Source organism: Podarcis bocagei, assembly GCF_964188305.1.
Source record: "Podarcis bocagei genome assembly, chromosome: 2".
Taxonomy (NCBI): Eukaryota; Metazoa; Chordata; class Lepidosauria; order Squamata; family Lacertidae; genus Podarcis; species Podarcis bocagei.
The window spans coordinates 96,691,080-96,712,256 of record NC_138126.1 but is presented as its reverse complement, the minus strand read 5'-3'; the positions used below and the strand labels follow the sequence as shown (position 1 = coordinate 96,712,256).

Below are 21,177 nucleotides of genomic sequence, written 5' to 3'. Positions count from 1 at the left end.
CAGCATCCCTAACATCCCCAAGGTATGGGGAGGAATTAAATGTCACACTAATGTGATTGTTCCATCAGCGTGCTAGAGAGAACAATCCCCACTTGCCTTGCTCCCGTGCCCCACATGTTGTCCCTGGGGTTCTCCAGACCACCCCTAGCCAATTGGGAGGGGGCATGGAAGATGAAAAGGGGAGGAAGCCCCACAGCGCAAGCAGAATTCCTTGTTGACGGCTTCTGCTGATGGGAATTATTAGTTGAATCCTGCCCGCTGTGTGTCTGCAGCCCTTGCAGCTCAGATTATCACCTCGGGGCACTTCTAGACCACCACTGATTTTTGAGGGTGGGATTCAGCCACAGTCAAGTTCCGAAATTAATTTCTAGCTCTTGTGCAACAAACGCACTCTCCCACTCCGCAAACTAAACTTCTTTGTTGAATGCCACATTGTATAAGCTCCCCGCAAACAAATCAGAACAAATGCTCAGCAAATAGCCGGCGTGATCTAACCGCCCTGTAAACTTTGTGCAAACAAATCAGGAGGAAGATTCAACAGACAGATTGTCTGGAAGCAACCTTTGAGGCGCCTTTGAGTTCTTACCTGGTCACACAGATGGAGTGCAGTTAGAAGGAGGAAGGCACCTGTGGTGGGTCTATAGATCCGCCAGTAGGATTTGTCTAGACTTTTGGATCTTAGAAACCTGAAGTATGAGATATTATTTTTTTTTAAAAAAAAATGTTTCTTTTTGAGTTTTATCAACAGGATACAAAGGTAAATAAGCTAGCTGGAGATGCTTTGTGGGCACAGAGGGCTTGTCTTACATCCTTATTTGATGTGGGAGCACATCCTGTAATTTCTGATGGCCGCTTAGGCAGGTAAAAGAAGTGGCATTTTAAAAAATTTAGCAATACAGTGGTACCTTGGGTTAAGTACTTAATTCGTTCCAGAGGTCCGTTCTTAACCTGAAACTGCTCTTAACCTGAAGCACCACTTTAGCTAATGGAGTCTCCTGCTGCCGCCACGCTGCTGGAGCACGATTTCTGTTCTCTTCCTGAAGCAAAGTTCTTAACCCGAGGTACTATTTCTGGGTTAGTGGAGTCTGTAATCTGAAGCGTATGTAACCTGAAGTGTATGTAACCTGAAGCGTTTGTAACCTGAAGTGTATGTAACCTGAGGTACCACTGTAAAGCCAACCTAACAATGGATGCTCCTCCTTTGTAAAAGTTGCCATCTTCCGTTCGGTCAAAGGGCCCTGTGTTTTTAAGAACTGTGCAGAAGAAATCCAGTGCTATGTTTCTAGAAAAAGAGGTGCCGGAACTCACCATGAACGCCTCCCCAAGAGGTGCCGGGACTCGGTACCAGTGAGTTCTGGCTGAAAAAAGCCCCGACTGTCAGTGGGTACAGCTTCTCTAACTGCCATTGAAGGCAGTGGCAGCTGTTCTTGTTCATAAATGATGACATCATCATGCCAGGACAAGGAGCCCTATCTCCTTACTGGACCTGACAAGCCTGTTTATTTGGACCCTGCTAGTCACAGAGCCTAGGGCTTGCTGATCAGAAGGTCGGGGGTTTGAATCCCCGCGATGGGGTGAGTTCCCATTGCTCGGTCCCTGCTCCTGCCAACCTAGCAGTTCGAAAGCACGTCAAAGTGCAAGTAGATAAATGGCGTTTCCATGCGCTGCTCTGGTTCACCAGAAGCGGCTTAGTCATGCTGGCCACATGACCCAGAAGCTGTACGCCGGCTCCCTCGGCCAGTAAAGCGAGATGAGCGCCGCAACCCCAGAGTCGGCCACGACTGGACCTAATGGTCAGGGGTTCCTTTACCTTTACCTAGCCCAGAGCATCCCTTATCATTCAAGTTAACTTTACATACCACATACCTGTTTTTCATGTATCTGAGAAAATCGGGATGAATGACAAAGTAGTTATCCAGGGTGAAATTGCTACCAAATTTATCCCGAGGGTATGGCCTGGGAAGGGAAACAGAAAAAACCTTTCAGGCCAAGCATGTGCCATTCAAGCAAGAACTAGTTTGGCCACTTCTCCTGTGAGTTAGGTGATATGGTTGGCAGCCACCATTTTTCAGGGTGTGCCTAAGAACCTTATGGGAAATGAACTTTCAAATGATCTTTATTTCGGCTGTTTGAAACAAAGCAAAAGTGCTGCCAAAAAAAGGAAAGGAGGCGAGGAGGACGTGGCTTTTAAAAGGGCAAGGGGGAGAAATAAAGCGTCATAAAGGGATGGGGAAAGGATGTTGCGTTTACCACAGAAATTGAATGAGGAGACCAAAGGCTCTCTTCTCACTGAGTTCAAATGCTGCTAAAGAAAAGCCCTGTGCTCATTCACAGTAGCATGGGACTCTTTGCTGACAATATTCCAGCCCGTCAGGTCTTCCTGGAGGGATCATGTGACATATGATGTCCTCAATCAAGCCTTTATGTTGACATGGCTGTACCCGCAAGAGCACATACTACAATCTTTGGTGGGCATTCCCACATACACAGGAGTTCTGGTTGAAGATTCACCAACTACAGTGGAACCTCGGTTGTCAAACGCTTTGGAAGTCAAAATTTCGGCTTTTGAATGCCAACAACCCGGAAGAGAATGCTTCCGTTTTCGAACGCGCCTTGGAAATTGCATGGCTTCCAAGGCATGTTTCTCCATTTTTTCAATGGATTTTGCCGACCAGCAATTGCGCCTCGGTTGTTGAACGTTTCGGAAGTTGAACAGTCTTCTGGAACGGATTACATTTGATAACTGAGGTTCCATTGTACTTGTTAAAATAGCAGGAGAATCCAGTGCTTTAACTCTGGAATTGTTTTCACTATCCATATTTGAAGAAGTCAACTGTAGTATTAAACAGAAGGGAGTGATACCTTATTTGTTGACTGCCACATGGAAATTTGAATGTACTTTAAATGAATGGTGTGGCTCTGCCCATGGTCTTCTGCAAATGCAAACTAAAATGGCCAAACTCTTAAGGAACATTGTCCTGAAATGGACTGAGAAACAAAAAAGGGGGAAATCTGCTTCTCTTACCCATAGCCATCCAAAAATCCCTTCCTGACTCTCGTGCTCAGCAGAAGAGCTTTCAGCCATTCGTAATCTCTTGGCCCTTCCAGGAAATGAAGGTACTTGATCTCCTAGGAAACAAGCCACACATACGCTGGTAGGGGTTGCAGCAGATGGAGCATAAGTGCTGCCAGAGCACAACTAATGAATGGGTAGGCATTCTGTGCTGGCCAAACAAAATCCAAATTCTGATCCAGACCTCATTCTGAATAATTTATGTAAATGAGGCACGGCCAACCTCAGTGGAACAAGAGAGGCAAAATGACAGAAAATGGAATGCTCTGCAAAATTTGGAGTGCTGATTTAAAAATCCAGAAGCAACCCAGATTATTCAGGGTCAGCATAAACTAGGTACTGTGTGGCTCTCCCAAGAAGTTCCACTGGCGGAGGAAGGGGGGTGCAGTGGGTGCGGCCCACCCCGGGTATCATCCCTGAGGGAGGTGACATTGCTCCTGAGGGAGGTGACATTGCTAGCCCCGCCCCTGGGTGCACAGCATGTGGGCCGCTCTGGGTGCAGGAGCAGCTAGCGCTACCTCTGTGGAGAACTGAGCTGGGCACTTTAGTGACTGGTCTGCTGTTCTGCAACATAAAACACATGCTGGGACTAGGGTTAAAGGCTCATCTATTGTCAAGCCTAATGTCAATAGATACTAAGTGGTCACAGACTGAGGAACCAGTGCTTGGATTTTAATGTGGAGCTTGGAGGGTGGGGAATAAACCTTTCCCCCTTCACCATTTTTCTCATCTAAATGACCCCTCTCTAAAAACCCCACTAGCTGTCCCACATGGGAGAAAACATCCAATATGCCATAATCTGCGTTACCTTTCCCATGGGGATCTTCTTGAATCCACGATTTCCCAGAATTGAGACAGAAGACACTAAGGAGTAGGCTGTGAATCCGTAGAAGGACGTTCTTGTTCCAACGTCTTCCTCAAAACCTTTGACCACGGCCCCACTCACCCTGGCCAAAAGTGACCATATAACATTGCAAAGTTAGCCTTGTAGCAGCTTCTCATTACTGGATTTCACAACATGCTGCTGGGGTGGGTAGTTTTCAATATGTGATACAAAATAAGTGGCTTGGGCAAGTTTCTAGATGAAGGGAGCTCCAAAGGTTAAAGATATTTAAGTGATTTCAATTTTCTATAAGCCAGAACAATGAAACTTAATCGGAACCATGATCTTTACACATATATACAAGGTTGGTGTATAATGGATAGCTGTTAACATCCTGACATTTGTAGAAGACTCCAAATACCCTGGCATGGAATTTATATGTAGACAAAAGCAATAAATTATACAGTATATAAGGTGTATAATATAAACGGCCTTGGTCCAGTATACCTGAAGGAGTGTCTCCACACCCATCGTTCTACCTGGACACTGAGGCCCAGCACCGAGGGCCTTCTGGTGGTTCCCTCACTGCGAGAAGCCAAGTTACAGGGAACCAGGCAGAGGGCCTTCTCGGTAGTGGCACCCTCCCTGTGGAATACCCTCCCACCAGATGTCAAAGAGAACAACAACTTCCAGACTTTTAGAAGACATCTGAAGGCAGCCCTATTTAGGGAAGCTTTTAATGTTTGATGTATCACAGTATTTTAATATTCTTTTGGAAACCGCCCAGAGTGGCTGGGGAAGCCCAGCCAGATGGGCGGGGTATAAATAATAAATTATTATTATTATAAGGTGTGGGAATCCCCCATAACTTTTAATTTTAAAAAAGGTTGTCAATGATGTTGGCTCCGAATAGAGAGAAAAGGTCATTTTGTGTGCATAATATTTGGTTTAGGACCATCAGTTTCATATTTTTCAAACTACCTGGAAAAGAAACAGCAGTGTTGGTGAATCAGCCCTGTCCCTAGGACTACCTTCTCCTGTGTGAAGCATCCCTCTCATCACTACCAGAAGATTCCCTATCTTTAGATGCCCCAACTATCCCTACATTATACATTGAAAGCACTTTCAAAGACATTCTTTCGCTCAAAGAATTCTTGATGGAAGTTCACCTCGCCACACACACACACTCATTTTGGCTTATAGCATTGGTTTTTAGTAGATGACCAAAAAGACTGTTGCAGGATTTCTCCCAGTCAATAATGACAGACACGGGTTCTTTCTGAGGAAGGACAGAATTTATACAGCTGCGCAGGGGCTGCAGCGGGATCTCTCCCAAAGGCTGAGCCCCTCCTTGTTCTCTGAGGCTTCCTTTTATAGTGACCAGTAAACAATTTCTGCAGGATTACCCATACAGGCAAAAAAAGAGGAAGCTTACTCAAGCAAGCAAGAGAAACAGAACTTTTTTAGCTCCCTGTCCCCAATCCTGTCTGCCCCAAACTGCGAGCATGTGCAGGTTTAAAAACAGACACAGACATCCGTTAGCTCATTCCTTGTGACTGACTTTCTGTCATAGATTGGCTTTACACAGCACTTTTCTGCCAATCTCCAGACTGCTGAGGGGAGATAATTTCGATCCTTCAGTACTGAGAGGAGATGCCAGTTTTAATTCTGGCTTTATCCTTCTGGCACTTTCATGGATTATGCTTTCGTTGACTTCTGATATACACAAACACACATATGCACACATAAATACGCGCACACATGTCACTGTTTTAACAATACTGTTAAACTACCTTAGACTGTTTTCGTTTGCTTGTTTAGGAAGGACTAAACTAAATTGGGACGCGGGTGGCGCTGTGGGTTAAACCACAGAGCCTAGGACTTGCCGATCAGAAGGTTGGTGGTTCGAATCCCTGCGACGGGGTGAGCTCCCGTTGCTCGGTCCCTGCTCCTGCCAACCTAGCAGTTCAAAAGCACGTCAAAGTGCAAGTAGATAAATAGGTACCGCTCTGGCGGGAAGGTAAATGGCGTTTCTGCGCGCTGCTCTGGTTCGCCAGAAGCGGCTTAGTTATGCTGGCCACATGACCCAGAAGCTGTACACCAGCTCCCTTGGCCAATAAAGCGAGATGAGCGCCACAACCCCAGAGTCGGCCACGACTGGACCTAATGGTCAGGGGTCCCTTTACCTTTAAACATCTAAATAGATAGATAGGCAGAAGAAGAACACAGGAAAAAGCAGTTCCTCTTACCGGAACACGTAATCATGGGAGTCAATCTCCTGGCCCATTTTGGAGTTGTTCAGTATCCCCCCATTCCCTACCACCGCACATCTGATACACCTGGAAGTCTGGCTGCTGTTGCGTGCAAAGAGAATTTGGTGGTACGGTTTAGGGGGAAGCATGGTGATGACTTGTTTTACCACTGAAAGACAAAAGGCATCCTTATTTAGTTTGAAGGGCAGGCAGTAAACATGCACATCTCTGAACTGGTTGGGGTGTAGGATGGAAGTAAGGCACAGGAACAGAACAGAATCAGAGCACTTTAAAGTCTGCCAGGTTGTCTTAGGCTTGGCCTCTGAAACGCTGCCATTTTCACTTTTGTAGACATCGCTTTGTAAGAAGTCCATACCTGCAGAAGACAGCGGGGCAGTTGCTGAATTGTTGCTATCTGTACGCAGGGAGGGCCTGCCTAGTGCACATTTAGATTCCTTGCTCTCTCTCTCTCCCCCCCCCCATTTCAATGCCCACTACACTCCTTTTCAAACAATAAAAAATCCTGCAAGCTTTTTGATATACCCAATGTGCAATAGCACAAACTGTGCAGGCTCAGTTTACAAACGGAGGTTCACATAGCTTTCAAACTTCTGAAGCATCTCTGTTTTTGGTTCCATTTAATATAGCTGAGTAATAGTGTGTGCCAAACCAAACTTTTTCTACGTTTTTTTACCGCAGTTGGGTAAACGTTGGCATAAATTTTATCTAAAAGGAGATCCCTATTATAAGCTTTCTTCACCCTGGTCTTTATCTGGAATGCTTCCTGAAAGACTTCCTGACAATCTTAATACTTTTAAGTAAATATATTGGGTTCTCCCACCCTCAGGAGGCAATTTCAGCAGGTGCCTGCTCACCTGTCAACCACCTGACACCCCTATGCCTGTCAGCTGACAGGCACCGACTTGGAGCTGGGATTGCCTGGCAAAGGACTTCCCCTGGCTTGACGTCAGTGTCTGTCAGCAGCTGGGTGCTAACTTAAAGCTTCACTTTCTTCTCTGCTTTCTGCTGGAGTCCCCCACAGGGAATCCAGAAGTGCAGCTGATCCCAGCTGGTTTGCTCTCTCTATGCTGTCATCACATATGACAGCAGGTGAGCATGACTTTTGGGAGGACGCAGCCCGGTGGCCAAATTGGGGCCTGTGCCAGACCTACCGTATTTTTCGCCCTATAGGATGCACTTTTTCCCCTCCAAAAATGAAGGGGAAATGTGGGTGCGTCTTATGGGGCGAATGCAGGCTTTCACTGAAGCCTGGAGAGCGAGAGGGGTTGGTGCGCACCGACCCCTCTCGCTCTCCAGGCTTCAGGAGAGCCCCAGCACCAGCCCCACAAGGTCGGGGGACAGAGGGAGGCGGAACGCCGCCATCCCGCTGTCTCCCGAAGTGGTTTGGAGGCTAACGGCGGGGAGAAGAGCGCTTCTCCCCGCTGCCTGCCCCACCACTCCGGGGACAGCTGGGAGACGCAGCGCGTCTCCCTGCTGTCCCCGGACCTGATCTAAAAGCGGGCGGCGGAGCGAAGAGCGCTTCTCCCCGCTGCCTGCCCCACCACTCCGGGGACAGCAGGGAGACGCAGCATGTCTCCCTGCTGTCCCCAGACCTGATCTCAAGGCGGGCGGCGGGGAGAAGAGCGCTTCTCCCCGCTGCCTGCCCCACAAGCGCCTGGGGGGAAAATAATTTTTTTTCTTTATTTCCCCCCCAAAAAACTTGATGCGTCCTATGGGCCAGTGCGTCCTATGGGGCGAAAAATACGGTAATTGGTTCTGCAGCCCAGAGGTCCTCCAGCCCTGCTGAAAAGCCCCTTCCAATGAAGGAGTCTCATTTTATAACAGTGCTTTCCAAACTTGGGTTTCCAGCTGTTTTTGACTACAATTCCCATCACCCTTGACCACTGGTCTGGCTCGCTAGGGATTATGGGAGTTGTAGTCTAACAGCAGCTGGAGACCCAAGTTTGGGAAACCCTGTTCTACAGCCTTCTACTTTAAGGATGCATTTGCACTGATGCTCAAGATGCTCCTCACCACACTCATTTACCAAATGCGCAAGCACACCTGGAGCGCATAGGCACCTTCTGCTAAGGGAGGCCAGACCCAAAGAGGACATGGCAGGGGGGGGAGTCTCCTACATCTTTAAGGAAGCGAATTGATTGCCCAGTGCCACCGTCTCCAACCCCGCTCGCACTCGGCGCTCTTTTTAGAGCTTACCGGGGAGCGGGGGAGTTGTTCCCGGCACCCGCAGGAACTCCAGGTCCTCAGAATGCTCGATCTGAGGGTTTTTCAGGGTGCGGCTGCACTCTAGCGGCTCTCCCGTTTTCAAAGCGCCGGTGCCCTTTCCGTGAAAGAACTCCTGTCCGCCATAATCGGGCGAGCCAACCGGAAGTCGAGTCTCCTGCATCTTTAAGAGCTCGGCACAAGAGGGAATTCCAGCATGGTGCACTTACACTTCCCCTCCTCTACCCAAACATCGAAGACGCAGGAACCATGCTTCCTTTCGCATTTGGTCAATCAATTTCTGTTAAGGCTACCTCAAGGCATTTTGGCACTTGAAGTGAAAAATCCAATAATGTCCTCTCTTGGTTCATCATCATCATCTAAATAACTTACAAGCTACCAGCGTCCTGAAGGTGGGAAATGCTTCTATTTGAGGATACTATCTACCTTGTAGCAAAATAACCCCTGCTTCTTTACATCTGTCTCGATAGACAATGGAGTGTGCGTCCAGGGGTGAAGTTTAACCACTGGAGAATCACAGCGCCTGCTGTGGCTGCAGAGACCGCTAACCCATAACTGCTGCCTCCCATGTTGTTTTGCTGCGTTCTTTACAGTAAGCCTTACAGTAAATCTGAGTGAACAGGTTTGCCCTAAACCTGGGTTTCTGCAAAAGTCCTCACAATTCTCGAAATGGTGACTGTTCCTAGATCACATGACAGGGGGACATGGAGCAGGTTCTCATCTGGGGAATTTGAAAGAGGGTTGGTCTTCTCAATGAAAGACCTGTGAGCACTTGTCCCAGAGAGAAGAACCCTTGAACCTTGGTTCTTTCTGTCATCCCCTTCAAAGAGTTACTCACATGAGTAATTCAGCTCCATGAAGCCATAGGGTGGGCCAAAATGGTCTAGACGCTCCCATTCACTGTCACTGAAGTGAGTCTTGTCCATGAAAAGAGTGAGGTTGGGCAGGAAGAGATCCTTCAGCCAATCAGACTTGGCAGCCTTGACCCGCAGAGAATCAGGGCAGCTCTCAAAATACACAAAAAAAGGGTGAATGAAGTCAGGAGGTGTTTATTTGAGAGACTATATTTAGAGAACCATATTAACTGACACTGATAACGGTAACCACATCCTGTTAGTTACGTTAGCAAAATCCTGTTGGACAGTCTCAGTCAAAGGGAGCTGCTATTATCTGAATGATTTTTGTGTACACACCATGCATTGAATGCATGCACACATCCACACCCCGAATCTTGGGAACTGTAGCTCGGTGAGGGCTATACTACAACTCCCAGGATTATTGGGCAAGGGGGAAAATAAATATGTTGCAAATGAGTGGTGTGTATACAGTTAACATGAGTTTTAGACCATCTCACTGGGCTGCTAAACCTGTCAGAGATTGCAGATACAGGCTGATGTTAAGTGGTCCTCTGTACTAAAAAAATACCCTTCCTTCGTATAGAAAACTAGACTAGAGAAGGAACCTTGACTTTCCGTTCCCTTCTCATGCCAATTCTCTGTGCCCATGGATTTATTTATTTACCTTATTTTGTAGGAACAATAATCCAAGCCACCATAAGCAGTCTAAAGTGCATTAATTTATATTCATCAACTCAAACAAAGAACAGGTGTTTAAAACACTGTAGGAACCTAGGAGGAAACCTCATGCCAAAAAAGTTTACAGCCAAGATTAGAAGAGTGGGAAGAGAACAGGTGACAATGTCACCTAGCAGAGTCAGCTTCTACTCTTTTGTTTGATTACGCCCCAGACTATAGAGAACTGAAATGGCCCAGGCCAGGTCTATACTTCTGTATCATTCTGCATGTGTAACAATGAAATGAAGGTATCTGTAGGACATTTAGGGCCAGGTCACGCTATATCAACTCACTGATGCTGGTGTTGAATTGTCCAGGAGATACTGGTCATCAAAGTCCCAATGGGGCTCAGATTTGAAGTCAGATGCTTTAAGCCTTTTCTTGGGGGTCGGTGCAGGTACTGGATGTGTGACTTGTTGAGCCCCTGGCCTAGGGATAGAGATGTTGCGATCTGCAACAACAGAAAGAGAATCAACTAAACTCTGGTTCTTTTTAGCTACGTCCATTTCTCTGGAAACTTTCCCCTTGGTGTGGCTTGCAGTGGGTCGTGGTGTGGCATTTTGATTGGATGCTGTTTTTGCACCTCTTTCCTCATCCAGCTTTCGATTGGATGCTGGCGCTTCATATTTAGCCTCAGCTCGTTCATTTCCTTTGTGTTCTGACTTATTTTTCTCTTCCTTTGGACTGGATGTTGATGTCACATGCTTCTCACTTTTTTTCTTATACACCGTGGGGGTTGCATTCAGACCTCCAGCACGGTTTTGACCAGCTGCAGTTGTCACAGTCTTGTGTTTAGCTTGATTCTCATTGGCTGTGGGCCTTAGTTTCTCCACAACTTGCTTTGGATTGGCTGCTATCACACCTCTCTCCTTGGCTTGCTTCTCAGTCGAATCTGATAGGCTGGTGGCCTCCACATGCTTCTCTCGGATGTCCACGGTGTTGCCACCATTTGCCAATCTCTTAACAGCATCTTGCTCCAATGGGGAGCTACTTGGGCCAAGTATTATACTGAGAGGCCTTGGTGTCTCCCTGTTGGCAGTCATCACTTCTGGGGTAGCGGGCCGGGTGTCCATTTGTGGCATGCTTCCAGCACGGCGGAAGTAAGGAAACTGGCTGAAAGGTAGTTTAAAAAAGAGATAGTTACTGCAATAGATAACTATACAAATTATACACTGTGTTCCACTTGTATGAAGTGTACTAGACAGTTGCTTACACTTGGCAATATCATGGAAGCCGTGTTATGGAGACCCCAGCGACATTTGAACTCTCTACCCCTTGTTTACAACCTTTAATAAGCCATTATAATTAATTCTCCCTCAAGGCACCTGTGATGCCAAGGAGCGGACTGCCGATATTTGGATTTGTAGAAAGGTGACAGGAAGATTCTATGGATTTAAACAAATAACAAGTAAGCCTTCCCTGAGGCTGGGTTTTAACACATTCAGACAAAAAAGCCAAGTGTATAAATACACTTGGGCTATGTACACATTGGCGGCATAAACCACAGTGAGATCATTTCAAATCACATTTATACATTGTTCTACACAGGGATGTTTTCTCCAAATATGCAATACCAAATTTGTTTCCCCACCCTGTAGAGCCCTCTGCCAAACTCTTGTTCAAAGAAACTTTCGCTTGCGAATGTGCTGTCATCAGTGCATGTGCATGCGCCAAGACTGTACACACCTCAGATTTGCATTTTCAAATCAGACAAAAACTGCTTTGAGGGAAAACACATCCAACTGGAGTGTTTCTCAAGAAACTATAGGATACAGATGGATTGTGACTAACATTTTGTGTAAGGTAAAGGTAAAGGGACCCCTGACCATTAGGTCCAGTCATGACCAACTCTGGGGTTGCGGCGCTTATCTCGTTTTATTGGCCGAGGGAGCCGGTGTACAGCTTCTGGGTCATGTAGCCAGCATGACTAAGCCGCTTCTGGTGAACCAGAGCAGCACACCGAAACACCGTTTACCTTCCCGCCGGAGCGGTACCTATTTATCTACTTGCACTTTGACGTGCTTTCGAACTGCTAGGTTGGCAGGAGCAGGGACTGAGCAATGCCATCAGGTTCCCTTCCTTCCTGTTCTGTTTCTTCCTTATCCCCCCTCCCCTTGGCTTTTAACAGTATTTCCCCCTCTTTCCATGTAGACTGCTTCCAAACTGGGCATTTAGTGTGGAATAGCAATGAGCCACCTGCATGTCATTGCGAACAAATCAAGCTCCTCCCATGTTGTCTGTGTTCATCTTCTTTCTTTTTTCAGAGCTCAGAAATGTAATCTTAAAAATAACCACACACAAAAAACCCATGCCACAGCGGAACAGCCGCACAGTTTCCCCAAATAGGATGACCCATGTGACACAGCAATTCTGGCTTCTTAGGGCTTGTGTAGATTGTTCTAGCCATTCCCTTCTCTACTGAGCATTTTTCCTCTCTGGGAATCACATCTAGCCATTTAAACATTCTCATTTCAAATGACATTGCATTTTTATATTTTCTTCTTCTTATCAGCTGCTTTCTCTCATTCCATCCACAATTGCAGCCAGATGTTGAAATAAGGATCTAGAATCATTGTATTTTAATATTCTGCTGGAAGCTGCCCAGAGCGGCAGGGGAAACCCAGTCAGATGGGTGGGGTATAAATAATAAATTATTATTATTATTAGGCAGCATGGTGGGAGCTGGGAGTCTGGCTCCCATGAAATTAGTCTACCTTTCCCCACAACACACACACACATAGCATGTGTGGCCCTTAACTGATCAGTCCCAAGGGAATACAGCCCTTGAGAAGAAGAAAAAGTTGTTTATGCCTAGTTTAAAGGTTCTAGGTAAGTAACAGCACTTGGACTCTGCTCAGAAACAACCGGGCGACCAGCACAGATCTTTTTAACCTATGCAACAAGAAGTGATCTGAACAAGCTGGGAGACACCAACATTTTGGCAAATGTATCCTGCCCTAACGGAAGCTTCTGAAGTGTTTTCAAAGGCAGTTCCGAATACAACCCATGGCAGGAATGCAACCTTGACAATACGCTGTGATTTACCAGGCTTCCTGAGAAAACAACAACCCATATTCTGTGTATGAAAGCAACATGGCTGCAGCACAACTTGTTTAATGCATTAAGAAAGAGTACGGGAAAGGACTTGCTGCAAAGTAGTAATATCACTGCTCTCGGCTCTTTGTGTCCTGCTAATGCAGCGCTTTCCAAACTTTCCATGTTGGTGACACACTTTTTGGACATGCATCATTTCACAACACAGTAATTCCATTCTACTAGCAAACCAGAGATTAAACTAGCCCCTTTCCAGCCCCAGGAGGAGTGTAGGGAGTGTTTGTGCAACACACCTACGCACTGCAGCCAACACACTAACGTGTCACAACACAGAGTTTGAAAAGCTCTGTGCTAATGTCTTGAAACAGCTGGGAATATCATCTAATGGACTGGTAACTGCATCTCTTATCCAAGCCAATAAAGATGCTTTCACCTTGCACCAGTATCTCTGCTGGTGCTGGAGGCAAGATAAATTCATTTACCCAGGTGTGGCTGTATTCACACATATGTGCAATTCTTGGGGAGTGTGAGGCGTGTATTAGCACAAGGTGAGGAGTTCCCCCCCCAAAAAAAGGGTGCAAGCACTTATCTGCTGGAGTCCTGAATGTTTGTAAGACAGTCCCCACTGCCTTTGCTGCATGCAATCGCACAGGTTACATGCGGTTGGAACTGTTTGTTGTGCTGGCACAAATCTGCAGAGCGACAGCTAGCCAGAAGATAATCCATCATAGCACATTGCCGGAGGGATGTTTAAAAAATAAGTAAGTAAAATTCCACCCCCAAACAAAATAATGCTTCTGTGCATCAATCATCTCCCAATTGCTGGGGCTCTGAAAAAGAGGCAGGGCACACAATGTGCCCACGTCATTCAGGAAAGCACAAGTAAAATACTGCTGGTCTTTGGTTAATGGGGCTGTGGTGCTGGCTATTCTTGGGAAACTTTCTATCACTGAGAATTACTGAACTCCCACTGAACCACAATCACACGGGCATTTGTCACATATCTGTATCTCCATGACATTTCTGTAAGAATGAGGCCTTGATGATATCATAAGACTTCAATGTTGCAGTTCGGGAAAAGCCACCCATGGCAGTTTTTGCTTTTTGTTTGAGAAGGTTGGGAGAAAGAGAAGCAGAGATTTAACAGAACTGTTTGATAGAATCTGATGTTGAGAACAGGCACCCTCTACCATGTCACCTTGCCCACCTACAGCTACAAGGAAGACAGTTTTGAGACTGACTGCGGGATCCCCCGCTTCAGTTGTCCCTTCCCTCTTGGCAATACAGTATGCCTCTTGAAGCTCAAGAATTCGTTTTTGTTATTTATTTCATTTTGTTGAGAGTATAAAGTGTTCTTAATGTTAAATCACGCCCCCTTCCTTCCCAAAAAATTATGTAAGCAATTGAAGAATGCTCCTGCCTCTCAGTGGCTCCATTCAGTGCGAACACCCTTCACCCCAATGACTTTCTCTACCCGGTGGCACAATTTGGAGTACAGTAGTACCTCGGGTTACATACGCTTCAGGTTACATATGCTTCAGGTTACAGACTCTGCTAACCCAGAAGTATTACCTCAGGTTAAGAACTTTGCTTCAGGATAAGAACAGAAATTGTGCTTCGGCGGCGCAGCGGCAGCGGGAGGCCCCATTAGCTAAAGTGGTGCTTCAGGTGAAGAACAGTTTCAGCTAAAGTGGTGCTTCAGGTTAAGAACAGTTTCAGGTTAAGAACGGACCACTGGCACGAATTAAGTACTTAACCCGAGGTACCACTGTATATAAATGGCAAGTGGTGGCGCTTGTTATGGTTTCTTCATGGGGCTGCAACATGCCACCTGGCTCTGAATAACCCTTTCTAGGGAAGTGACCATTAAGCTTCCTTCCACACGCACTTTTGGAGGAGACTGGAGTTCTAAGTCGGAAGTAGGATCCCTTCTAAAGGGAACTTTAGAACTATAGAACACACTGTTCTAATAACTTCTAGACTACAAGGACCAGCACAGAAGAGAGAACTATTATCATGCCCCATGGTAACTTTACCCACCACAGATGTACTGCTTGAGCAACCCTTGATTTATATAGAGGCCTTGCATTTCTGCGTTATCTTCCGCCTCTTTTCAATAAACTTTAAAGGTTACTCTGTCTTTTGATATGTGCAGCACAAGGTCTAAGCTCATGCACAACTCTGACCCTAAATTAAATCTCGGACACGCCTGAGTAAATGCAATTGTATGCACAGCCCTTCTGCAAACAGATCGAGCACCAGATGGCTGCCAAGTCCAGCAGCCTGAAAGTCGGGATACCATTGTAAATAATTGTAGGTATGCAATTAAAAGGAGGAATGGCTTGTACTCCAAAAGTGACAGGCTTGAACCCTCTCCGCAAAGAATGATTTATTGATTTAAACTGTGCTGGACATCTGGTAATGATTAAAGCTTTAGGTTGAAAGTACAGTTTTGAAACAACAATAGGGTTGCCAGGCCAGTCAGTTAATTATCAGTTGATCACCTCTCACTTGATCACACCCAACTATCCCATGAAACCACGCAAGTGGAAGTTTTTCAACCCCATGCCCCACATGGGGCCACTTGTTAGCAAAAGCATGTGAGAATTGCAGTACTTACCCTTTAGCTCAGTGGTTCCCAAGGTGGCTGGTACTGCCCCCTGGGGGGCAATGGGATTACCCAGGGGGCACTAAGAGGCAAGAGGGCAGCAGGGGGTGGGACAGAGGTGGGCCCCTCCAAACACTTTGATCACTTATTTACATTGACCAGCCTAAACACCTTCCTCCCTTCATTTTTAAAGTTTTATTGCTCTTCTCCCTTTCAAGGCTGTTTCCTTTGGTCATGTTTGCATTCACAATTCTGAGTTGTCAGAAGTCACAAGATGGCTGCCAATTATTGGCAACAGCTGTGGATTTTCTTCTAAATTAGTTACTGTGCATCTGTGGTAGGTGAAGGTTGGCGCATGTTTGCCCTCGTTGCCCATCTGCTGGCAGGTGAATACATCTTTCCTCTTCCAACAGGCTTTGGGGAACCGGCTGCTTTTAATGAAAGGGATGGTGCTGCTCTGATTTTATTGTGATTATTTATGCGGTTTTTCATAGATTTTATATATGTATATAGTTTTAATCTATCAGTGTTCATTTTTTTAAAAAATGATGGGTTTCCCCCTATGTATTTAGTGGTTCTATTTTTTATCTGTAAGCCACCATGAGTCCCATCAGGGAAAAAGGCAGGGTGTAAATAAATGCAATAATCAAGGCCAGCATGACCCATGGTCACAAATGATGGGATTTGTACTCCCAAGCATCTGGAGAGCTGGAGAGCCCCACTATGGGCCTAAGACGGCCCATACTATTTTGCTTGCAGCAAAAAACAGAGGCTACCCCCTCCTTGTCATCGAGCTGTTTAATCCACACCCAGGTCAAAACATATTTTAGAATTCAGTTTCATTCTTTCAATAAACTGTTAAATAATGTGATCTGCAAATGATGCCTAGGCAATTGTTTCAACAGCGCAAGCATTTCCTCTTTCCAGGTGGAATGATTTCCCCTTTTCTCTCCCGGCACAATGTCCTTCAGGTTCTCCTAACCTTCCAGAGCAGACTTGGGGGAGGAGAGAGGGGGGAAGCCCCATTGCGCTGACAGGAGCCCTTAAGCCGGCTTCCACTAGCAGAAAAGGTTAGTTAATAGTTAATAATAACCAGTGCTTTTTTCTGGGGGGACGCAGGGGTACACATACCCCTAAACATTTTGTGGATCTTTGTACTTTTGTCCATTTTCTGTATTTATTTTCCCCGATTTGAACTAAAAAAATGGTGATTTTCTTGAGTCAAAGTGAGAATACCTCTAAATATTTTTTTTAAAGAAAAAGGCACTTATAATAAGAAGAATAATTTTATTATTTATACGCAGCCCATCTGACTGGGTTGCCCCAGCCATTCTTGGCAGCTCCCAACAAGATATTCAAAGCACAATAAAACCTCAAACATTGAACACTCCCCTCTAAAGAGCTGCCTTCAGATGTCTCCTAAAAGTCATATAGTTGAATCCAGCTCTGTGTTATGTAAATAGATATATAATTTATCATTACTATTCAATATTTATTTATATCGCGCCTTTTCCCTTGACAGGGACTTAAGGCAGCTTACCAATAAAATAAGAACAGCTAAAAACATAGAAGAAAAAGCAACCATTAAAAAACAAGTAGAATTAAAACAATATAAAAATATATTGATTAAAAACATACATATATAATTACAATAAAAATAGTGCTATCTAATTTATGTTAAAAAGAGGACAGTGAAACCACTAATGGAGTATTTGGTAGAAACTGAGCTGCAGTGGAATGGAAACAGTGCTGACTGCGATGAATATCGATTGGAATGGAAACTGCTGCCTTCTTACATCCCTAGTTCTGTCCTTTCATTATAGACAGACGCAAGAAGTGTCAGCAGTGCTCTAGAATATTGTGCTGCTTCCTTGCTATCCCTTCAATCAAGGGGAACGGAGAGGAACCCTAGGAAACGGAACAGAAAAACTGCACACCTCAAATAGTAGCATGCACTTCTTGGCAGCATTGAGGGCTACAACCACCACCAGGCAGCAAGCATTATTTGTCTTCATGTGCTCATAGCAGCAGGAGGCTTCTCCCACATAGGACAGAAAATTCTCTTCAGCCACCCTTCACAAATGGGTTAACTATGGGAGAGCTAAAGGGTGTTTCCAAGTGAGAACTAAAAGAGCTTTACTGCAGCCGGTATGTACACTTTTTTGTATTTCTCAGCCAGTTTTTTTAAAGCATTGGTATGCAACATAAGTTTAATCCTGAGCGTCTGAAAAAATTTAAAAAAAATCCTTCCAGTAGCACCTTAAAGACCAACTAAGTTAGTTCTTGGTATGAGCTTTTGTGTGCATGCACACTTCTTCAGATACACTGAAACAGAAGTTACCCTTCTGAGTAATACCCCTCCCCACCTTCTCACTATATAGAAGGATCTGGCAACTTCTGTTTCAGTGTATCTGAAGAAGTGTGCATGCACACGAAAGCTCATACCAAGAACTAACTTAGTTGGTCTTTAAGGTGCTACTGGAAGGAATTTTTTTATTTTGAAAAAATTAAGGTGCACAGCTATTTTCCCCACCCCCAATTACTATTAGTTACAGCAGAAGTAGTTTGCTTTAAATTTTTAGATACCTCATGTTCACTGCATATCCTTAATTCTTATCTGGGGGGCGGGAGGGACTTCTTGTCATTTAACTCAACGAATTAGTAGTTCATTTTCCATTATATGTGGAGCTCTTATATCTGCATAAACTCACTATAAATCTCCCCCTTTTGGACATTATTTCAGGAATGTAGTCATTATAAGTGAGTTGATGTATTTCAGTTTACAAATAGCTGTTCTCATTCAACCTGTGTGTGATGATAGGTGAGCCTTTTATAGATACAGACACAGATTATGTGAAAGGCGTATCAAAGTTGCTGTTGGTTATAATGAAGCCAACACTTCTGATTTAATTCATTTGAAGCCCTACCTGGAAACATAGCAGTCAAGACTTTGCAAGGATGGCTGGCTATGGCCCTGCAGATAAAAGTGAGCCACTGACAGAGAAAATATTATCTTAACTTATATTATGCAATAGTTTTACGTGTCCATAAGAGAGATTACATGGGTAAGTATGATACACTATGCATTTCAGTATAAGGAAAGACCAGCTAAGCTTATCAGAAGAAGCAACACATGAGGTTCATTTGAAAAGGAGAGGGATCTCCTCTTACCTGTATGGATATTTTTCAGTAAAGCCAATGTAGGCAGCAAAAGAGAGAACAAGGAACAAGAAGCCTATGAGAAGCAGCCTGGTTCCCCTAGGACACCACCTCCTGATTGATCTCATGGTTTCACACTAGACATCCTAGGAAGTATCTGCCTTCTTTGCCACAGGTACTTTGCAGACTGACGAAAGCTACAAATCTGCTCCTCTGATATCCCTTGAAGGCAAGGCACACACTCCATTCAGGTGCTCAAGGGCAGCTCAGCCTCATTCTTCTGCCAAAAGGGCAGAGAAGGGTTACTTCCTCATGTCTGGCTTAGTGCTCTTGTGGGCAGAATTTGCAAGCAGAGAAACACCCGCAAGTCAAACAGGTGGGTTTCACACATTTCCTTAGCCCCATAAACAGTGCTCTTTGATTATCATCTTGAAAAAGGCTTGTTTGCTGCAAGTAAATATTACCTGAACTGATAAAATGTGAGCAGATGGCGAAAGGAACAGGGCTCTGTTCCCTTTAAAAAATTAAAAAGAGGACATTTAGGCAGGTGTGGCTTTATCTTATTCCTGCAAAACAAGCTGCACCTGCCGAAATTTCCTCCCTGAAACAGCTACCTGAAGACAACACAGGCATTCTGTCTTCTTTTCCTGTTAGTTTCTCTGTCTCTGTGTAGAAAGAAGTGGCTGTGTTCACAAGGAAGGGGAACTACAGTAAGGCTATAATCCTGTACTGAAGTTACTTGTCAGTAAGCCCCACTGAACTCAGTGGGACTTCCTTCTCTAATCAACATGCATAGCTTTAGGCTGCATCAGATCTAAGATGTAACACTTCTGGAGGATTTGTAAAGAAATGTGCATTTCCATTAAGGAATTTCATTCATTTAGGGAGAGGGGGACCAGATGGACAGGGCGACCCTCTACAGCAGATTGGGGATGGGGAGGCTGCAGTGGAGATGAGAGGAAGGGGAATTATCAATGCAGAAGTCCACTCACACAGAATCTTTATTATACAGTGGTACCTCAGGTTAAGAACTTAATTCGTTCCGGAGGTCCGTTCTTAACCTGAAACTGTTCTTAACCTGAAGCACCACTTTAGCTAATGGGGCCTCCTGCTGCCGCCGCGCCGCCACTGCATGATTTATGTTCTCATCCTGAAGCAAAGTTCTTAACCTGAGGTACTATTTCTGGGTTAGCGGAGTCTGTAACCTGAAGCGTATGTAACCTGAAGCATATGTAACCCAAGGTACCACTGTACAGTCATACCTCGAGTTAAATATGCTTCAGGTTGAGCATTTTCGGGTTGCGCTCTGCGGCAAACTGGAAGTAATGGAACGCGTTACTTCTGGGTTTTGCCGCTCGCACATGCACAGGTGCTCAAAATGACGTCACGCACATGCGCAGAAGTGGTGAATCGCAACACGTGCAGACACGGGTTGGATTCGCTTCAGGATGTGAACAGGGCTCCAGAACGGATCCCATTCGCACCCAGAGGTACCACTGTACTAACACTATTATGTGGCACACTAAGTTTATCCATATTTACTGACCTAATTCTTCTTTCTCATTTGGATGGGTAAATACATTAGGTTTGTGATGGTGTCACAGATTTTACTTAGGATCTGTGTTGGATATTCTTTCAACACCAGGATATTAAAGTTAGCAAGTCCTTTTAGAAAACTATAGTTTGTGGTTGAAAGTATGAGCAGTAGTTCTAAGCTGCAGACATTGAAAGGATTAAGGATGTTCTTGCAGTTCAACAATTATTTCATTATATGTCATAAATTATCATCCTTAAATTATTTTCTTAGTTCTGTGAAACCATGCTTTTCATAAATACAGATTTCCTAATAATTCTTCCTCCTCCATGTTTGCATTATAAAACAGTGCAGTAAGAGGTGATTAAACCTGGGGCTATTTTTTTGCTTGTATTTATTATACAAAGTGTTAAACATGGCTGATATGCATGGCTTATAGCCTTATCAAAATGTGAGCAATGCCAGAGTGTATTGTTTAGACTTGTCAAAACATTAATTTGGTCCAGTATTTAAAATCTTTTTGGGTAAAATCTGATTTTTAAATAGGCCAACATAGCTGCTTCAAAGTGTTTTCTAATTCATGGGAGAGCTAGTCCTTTCTCCTTCATTGTTATGTAGAGTCTTCTAAGTTACTCTGGGTCTTTTCTTTTGCCAGATAAAAACTATAAATATCCAATTATCAAAAATTTCGGGTGACCTAATGGTAAATTTAAAAAATACAATAGTATTTTTGACAATACTATCATTTTCAAGGCAGCCATTTCCCCCAATTGTTATTTATGTGTGACCAGTGTTTTTATTCATTTTTGTCTTTGTTTTACTTCAGATAGTATGATTATGTTTTAAAAGATTTAAT

At 44.7% G+C, this 21,177-nt stretch overlaps 1 protein-coding gene across 2 annotated transcripts in view; it reads right to left on the bottom strand.

Moving 5' to 3' along the window:
* ST6GALNAC1 (ST6 N-acetylgalactosaminide alpha-2,6-sialyltransferase 1) overlaps positions 1-21,177 on the bottom strand; it is a 23,038-nt gene extending 1,861 nt beyond the window's left edge. The window contains exons 1-8 of one of the 2 annotated variants that reach the window (XM_081185388.1): positions 18,800-21,177; positions 10,260-11,079; positions 9,231-9,399; positions 6,146-6,317; positions 3,882-4,020; positions 3,026-3,129; positions 1,867-1,956; positions 587-686 (exon numbers count right to left, since the gene is read on the bottom strand). In XM_081185388.1, coding sequence (XP_081041514.1) covers positions 587-686; positions 1,867-1,956; positions 3,026-3,129; positions 3,882-4,020; positions 6,146-6,317; positions 9,231-9,399; positions 10,260-11,079; positions 18,800-18,915 — 1,710 coding nt within the window. In that variant the 5' untranslated portion in view covers positions 18,916-21,177. Of the gene's footprint in view, positions 1-586; positions 687-1,866; positions 1,957-3,025; positions 3,130-3,881; positions 4,021-6,145; positions 6,318-9,230; positions 9,400-10,259; positions 11,080-15,640; positions 15,916-18,799 lie in introns of those variants that run through there. The other variant, XM_081185389.1, reaches the window with a different exon arrangement.